The 6,631-nt window shown below is 35.9% G+C and overlaps 1 protein-coding gene across 1 annotated transcript; it reads right to left on the reverse strand.

Annotated features, from left to right (window-relative positions):
* Window positions 1-4,265: 4,265 nt before the first annotated feature.
* LOC109421048 (uncharacterized) lies at window positions 4,266-6,208 on the reverse strand. The gene has a single exon (XM_062855085.1). It carries the CDS (start codon window positions 5,125-5,127, stop codon window positions 4,318-4,320), a length of 810 nt encoding a protein of 269 aa, XP_062711069.1. The 5' UTR covers window positions 5,128-6,208; the 3' UTR covers window positions 4,266-4,317.
* Between the last annotated feature and the right edge of the window lie 423 nt (window positions 6,209-6,631).

A 6,631-nucleotide genomic window follows, 5' to 3' on the forward strand; every position in this document is an offset into this window, starting at 1 on the left:
TATCTCAATATGTACTTGATGTTTTTTTTTTTTTCATTTTTTTTTGTGTTGCAGCTTAAACCTAAGGCTTTCATATGCAGCTATGTTTGAGGTTTTATATTGACTACAAAAATATGAAAAATGTGCTTATGTAGTTGACGATATTTAAAAAAAATACCATATTTTGCACATATAACCTGCCAAACATTTTCCACCAAAAAAGTGCATTAACTGAACGAAAAATGCATAGGACCTACTCTTCATATGTAGTTTAGTAGGTCCTATATATGCATATTACAATAAGAGAGTTTAAAAAAGTTGAAAACACGTGGCACTTTTATTGATCAAAATATGATAAATTTCCAAAAAAATACTCTGAACATACACAATTTTTTATATTTTTTGTAGTGAATATAAAACCTCAAATGAATCTGCATATGAAAGCCTTAGGTATAAGTTGTAACACAAAAAAATTGAAAAAGTTTCATCAATTACATATTGAGATATAATGTTTTAAAAATGTGTTCAAAAATCTTATAAGTTTTACTAAAAGTTATATAACTTTCAGAAAACTTATTCGATCTCGCTCAAAATTTTACCAATAAATGGAGCTTCAAAATTTGGTTTATGATTGGTCAAAATTTTAGCGTTTTTTGATTGACGTATAAAAAAGATATAAACATTTGAATGAAACAATATGATGACCAAATAATTGCTGTACGGACAATTGTTTAATATTTACACTGTAGATATCTTAAGAACAAAAGTAGAAAAGCTTTGGAAATCAAAAAATAAAATTTAATGACATAGATGTGTTTAAAATACATCATAACCTTTTTAAAACGTATGAAAAGTAGGTACCTACATTTTAAAGATATATCAAGCATTAATATATTGTTGATAAACGTTCAAAATTTCATTTAAATCGGTTCACTGGTCTCCGAGATATGACAGCTCAAAAATTAGTTGTCTAAAAAATAGTGTTTTACGAGAACAAATTTGTATCAATGATGCACATATAATAGGTTGACAAACAGTCAAAATTTGAGAATTTATGATGCACTCTATGAAAAGTTACAGCATTTTGAACTTTTTAGTGAAAGAAAAAAAAGTTGCCTATCCCAAACATTTTACAAAAATGAAATTCTGGCTGATTACTAATCAAAGTTGACAATATTTCAGCTAAAGCTTATTCGCCAAATATACACTCCCGATCAAAAGTTTAGGGTCACCCCCTCAAAAACATGTCATTTTTTTAGCCCAAATCTCCGCCAATTTGCGTTAGATTTCAAAACCCTAGGTTTCATTCAAAAGGTAATAAGCCAAAGAAACTTTGAACATAATTTAAAAGTAACTTTTTCAAAAAATTTTGTATGTAAACTAAGCCCAAAGTTGCCATTTTTTTTAATGAATATAAACTTACGGCAGTGTCGCTGGAAATTGGGTCAACCAAATTTTAAGATGAGAGCGGTAATATAACCAATTTTCTATTAGCTTTCAACTGCTTTTTACAGAACTTAGCTTAAAAATCTAGAAAAAAAAAAGTTATTAAGTAAATTAACCCTTGATGTCATCGACCAAAAGTTTGGGGTCACCCCTCAAAAAGATGTATCGGCCAAAATTTTGGGGGTCACTATCGTAAAACATGGAAAATTGATTTGTAGATATCTTTGTCATCTTTCATTCAATTTTAATTCTTCTTGGCTTATTTGAAACATAATGAATGGTACTGCATAGACATTGAACCACACATATTTGTTTAAATTTACATACTAAAACTTGACGTAAAGTTGCCTCATTTTTTTTTTAATGTGGTGAAATGTGTTAACTTTACATAACATTTTTATACTCTAAAATCGTTAAATACGTTAAGTTAAAGACATCAAACGTAAATTTAGTTAATTATCTTTGAAATGAGCCAAAAAGAATTAAAATTGAACTATAGATGACGAAGATATCACCAAATCACTTTTCCATGTTTAACGATAGTGACCCCAAACTTTTGGCCGATACATCATATTGAGGGGTGACCCCAAACTGTTGGTCAATGACATGAAGAGTTAATCACTTATCATCACATTATCACTTTTTTATTTGGGGCAACTTTGAGTTTAGTTTACATACATTTTTTTTTTTTTGAAAAAGTTTCTTTTAAATCATGTTCAAAGTTTCTTTGACTTATTATCTTTTGAATGAAACCTAGGGTTTTGAAATCGGGCGCAAATTGACGGAGATATGGGCCTAAAAAAATGACATGTTTTTGAGGGGGTGACCCCAAAGTTTTGATGGGGAGTGTATACCTATATTTTTATGAGAAGTTGTGAAACGCGACTCCTGAAAATCGAGTCTCGCCTCTATGAATAAAGGGTGTCCCGACTCAAATTGCACCACGGAAAATAGTGTATAACTTTTGATTGCATGCATCAAAATGGCTGATTTTTTAACCAGCAACAGTTTATTATGTGTAGATGATGCCATCAAAATTTCATCAGAATCGGTTTAGTATTGACGGAGATACAGGGGATAGACAAAATGATCGGGACAGGCAAAATTTTCCCTTCTCAAAAAATATTCAAATAGCTGTAACTATTCGAAAAGTGCATCAAATATTCTCAAATTTTTACTGTAAGTGGATCAACTAGTTGTGTATCAGTGGACAAAATTTGGAAAGGATCGGACTATCCTGCACAAAGTTATAAAGATTCTATAAAAAGGTATATTTATCCGATAGCCAACTTTGAGCTGTTATATCTCCGGATTCAATGAACTGAATGCAATGAAATTTTGACCATTTATGACTTATATAATGAGGTTTGGAAAACTTTTGACTTAACTTAAAATTCTTAACACGCAAGAAAATTATAAAGATTAGATTATTTTTCTAATAAAACACCAAATTTTCTTAAATTTCAACATAGTTTTAAAATTCAAGATGCTAACTATAGTTCATTTATATTCCCTCTAATTGTCTTGAATATAAATATGTTTTGAAAGAAAGTAACAACATAGCCGGCAATTCATTGAAAAAGTAATGGGATGCTTATTAAAAATAGACCAATTTACTAAAATATCATAAAATAAATTAAATCGCTATAACTTTTTCTCTTGTGAATAATTTCAAGTTGAGTCAAACGTTTTTCAGAGCTCATTATATAAGTCGTAAATGGTCAAAATTTTATTGCATTCGGTTCATTGAATCCGGAGATATAACAGCTCAAAGTTGGCTATCAGATAAATATACCTTTTTCTAGAATCTTTATAACTACGTGCAGAATGGCCCGATCTTTTCCAAATTTTGTCCACTGATACACAACTAGTTGATCCACTTACGGTAAAAATTTGAGAATATTTGATGCACTTTTCGAATAGTTACAGCTATTTGAATATTTTTTGAGATGGGAAAATTTTGCCTGTCCCGATCATTTTGTCTATCCCCTGTATCTCTGACGCGAGAAATTTAAATTTTGTGAATCTTGTACAAAGAATAAAAATAATAATTATTTTACGTATATGTATGTAACGCTTAAGTCAGAAATACTGAACCGATTACAATGAAATTTTTTCTGTAGTTGGCGTATGTATATAGAAATATTGTATTAAAATTTCAATCGATTTGGTCAAACGGATAAAAAGCTGTGGTCGTATAAGTAGCCCAAATTCGTAATATGCAAAACTGTTTTATTGTATTGTGACATTCAAAGTTTTCTAACTTTGAAACTGTTAAGCCAAAAAGCTTAAAATTTGATTGAAATCATGTTATTATATTAGGTTAACACTGTCAAATTTTATTGAGAATCGCAGCAGTTGACAGCGCATTGACAGTTTTATAGTTGAAATAGTGCAAACGGACTTTAAAATTGTGAAGAAGTGCCTAAAATTCACGCTGGAGCGGTTTGAGTTTTGAATTTTATAAAAATAAGTATTCAATTGATGTTGATGAAAATTTTACCACTTAATATGTATTATGTTGAAAGCTTATAGACAAATTTTCAGACGTTTTGACATACTAATAGTAAAGTTATATCCTGAACCATTTTCAGAATGAGTGTACAAGATTCCAAAAATCTAATATTCTCGCGTCGGAGATATCTCCGTCAATACTAAACCGATTTTGATGTAATTTGTATGGCATCATCTGCACATAATAAACTGTTGCTAATAAAAAAATAGACATTTTGATACATGTAAACAAAAAATATACACTATTTTCCGTGGTGCAATTTGAGTCGGGACACCCTTTATTTAGTTTCATATATTTCGAATGGAAAAGTAAATGGTATATACATAATGAAGAAATCACTTACCACGTAAGCACAACAAAGATTCCATAAGCGTACGCTAAACAAACGTCGAACCAATATCATCCCGTTGTCCCAAATGAGCAATCCTCGCATGCAGCTCCCTCATCTTGGACGCAAAAACGTCCATCCGCTGATCCAGCTCCTCGTAGATCGCATCCTGACTCATGCTCTGATTCCTGATCTGCTCGTCCAGCTTCGTTTCGCTCGAATCCATTTTTCGCTGCAGCTCCATTATCAAATTTGTCATCTCCTGAAGCTTTCGACTGGTGGTCGACTCTAGTTTCTTCAATGCATGACCACAGTCCCGTTCGTGCACCTGTTCCACCTGATTCAGACGACACTCGAGACCGTTGAGGCGATCTCTGTTCTCCGCTGCCAGCTGATCCAACTGGGCCTCGATTGCAATAATTCTACTTTCGATACTCAGCGATGCCCCAGTCGGAAGCTGACCGGCTTTGATCTTCTTTTTAACCGTTTCGCTAACATTCACTTTCAACGCATTAATCTGCTTCAATAGATCATTTTTACAACCCGCTAATTCACTTTTCAGGGATTTTATCTCATCCGCCTGTTGGGCGAGCCGTTTCTCAGCCGATTTGGCGGAGCCGGATTTACCGCCGTTGTTGGCACGTTCATACTCTTCACTTAGCCGCTGCTGCTCCTGCAAGCTCTTCAACGCCTTCAACTCACTGCTCAGTTCACCGTACGCGTACTGGGTCGCCGTTAAATTCTTACGCACATTATTCAACTCGTTACTGATTTTATGGATGTCAGCAGCCGTATAGGTCGTTTTGTGCCGGCTGAAATACGACAGCCAGCCAGTGTTTTCGTACTCTTCGGGTTGCATGTCCGCGGTTGGCGCGCGCGGAACCGAGGAAATTCTTGACACGCTTGTTTCGACAGCCCAGATCACAGTGCGCGCTGATCCAACTGACAAATTAACCCAGATACCCGGAGCACACACACACCCGAAACTCCTCTCCAACCGAAACCAACCGAGATTGCTTTCAAGAGGGAAAATCTTTTTCCGCACTTTTCCACACTTCAGAACAACAACACACTCAACCGGGAAAATCCAACGCGCGATTCGTCAAAGCCTTCACACGGGTGAATCACCCGACAAAGAAAAAGCTAATAAACCAATTAAGTCGATAATCTTCTCCACTCCAGACTTGGCAACGACCACGGACGGTTCAACACGTAACTCCAAACACCACCAACAACAATCAGACCGTTTGCGGTCTCCAAACCATGTGCGAAAGATTTCTCTCCTGCGATACCGAACTGCAGCAGCAGTCAGCAGCGATCGGTTTGAATTTTCCACGTGATCTAACAAAAGTGCGCGCGCGAGACTTCGATGCGTTTGTGATGCTCCACCGTGAACTGATTTATGAGCTCCAAACTAGATTAAAAATAAATCTTGGCACGATAGACAAACTACCAACTGATGCTGCCTTATGCTCTCCACTTGTTATGTAGGAGAAAAAAATAAGAGACGCGCAACTTCTTAACTGTCTGAAATTATAGATTTTCTTCTCGACGTCGGTTTTCAGCATCACGCAGTCACAGAGATTCATCTGACGCGATTGCCAGAAGCGACTGAATAAGCAAGCGAATGAACCACGATGCGCGATGCAATGCGATGTTGGTAGGTACCTCACCAAAGATTGAGATGTTCGCACCAGCAGTCGTCGGTGCTGCTGCGACCGATACCCCGCGTGTGGCCGTGGCGAAAGTGAGAATTTGGAAAATTTACAGTCCGATCGCAGTTTGTGCGGTTGGTTGGAGTTGGATTTCAAAATATCTTATAACATACTTCCCCATTACTTATTAGGCTGCTAATCCCTCCGTTTATTCTTCATCAAATGAAGAATCCTTCTCCATTGGACCCGGTCCTGGGCCAATCGCTTCCAGTCACCGTGGACGTACAGTAGTGTTCTTGGGCCCTCTTAAACCGTCATTGTTTGCGGGGTCTGCCACAGAGTCGCCAGGCTCTCCTTAGTTCATCCTTACGACGTGAATAGCCCAACGCAGCTTGCCGTGATTTATCAGCACAGCGATATCCTAATTTTTTAAACTGAACTTATTGGTATATTTGGGCTTTCGGTCACAGAAAAGCAATGATTATTTTAGATCTTTGCCAACGCAAAGTGGGAAAATCGACCCGAAAAACGAATCTTTTAACGCCGCTGACCATTTTTTGACGTCAAAAATTACGAGAAATCGATTAGTGCTAAGTACTTGCACCGCACGGCACGGGAAATGGTCCATTTTGCCCCATTTTGCTCTTTTTTCATACAAGAAAAGAATCAAAATGTACTATCAAACAACAACAAACACGACTGTAGATC

The sequence above is a fragment of the Aedes albopictus genome, chromosome 2 (genome assembly GCF_035046485.1).
Source record: "Aedes albopictus strain Foshan chromosome 2, AalbF5, whole genome shotgun sequence".
NCBI classification, from domain to species: Eukaryota; Metazoa; Arthropoda; class Insecta; order Diptera; family Culicidae; genus Aedes; species Aedes albopictus.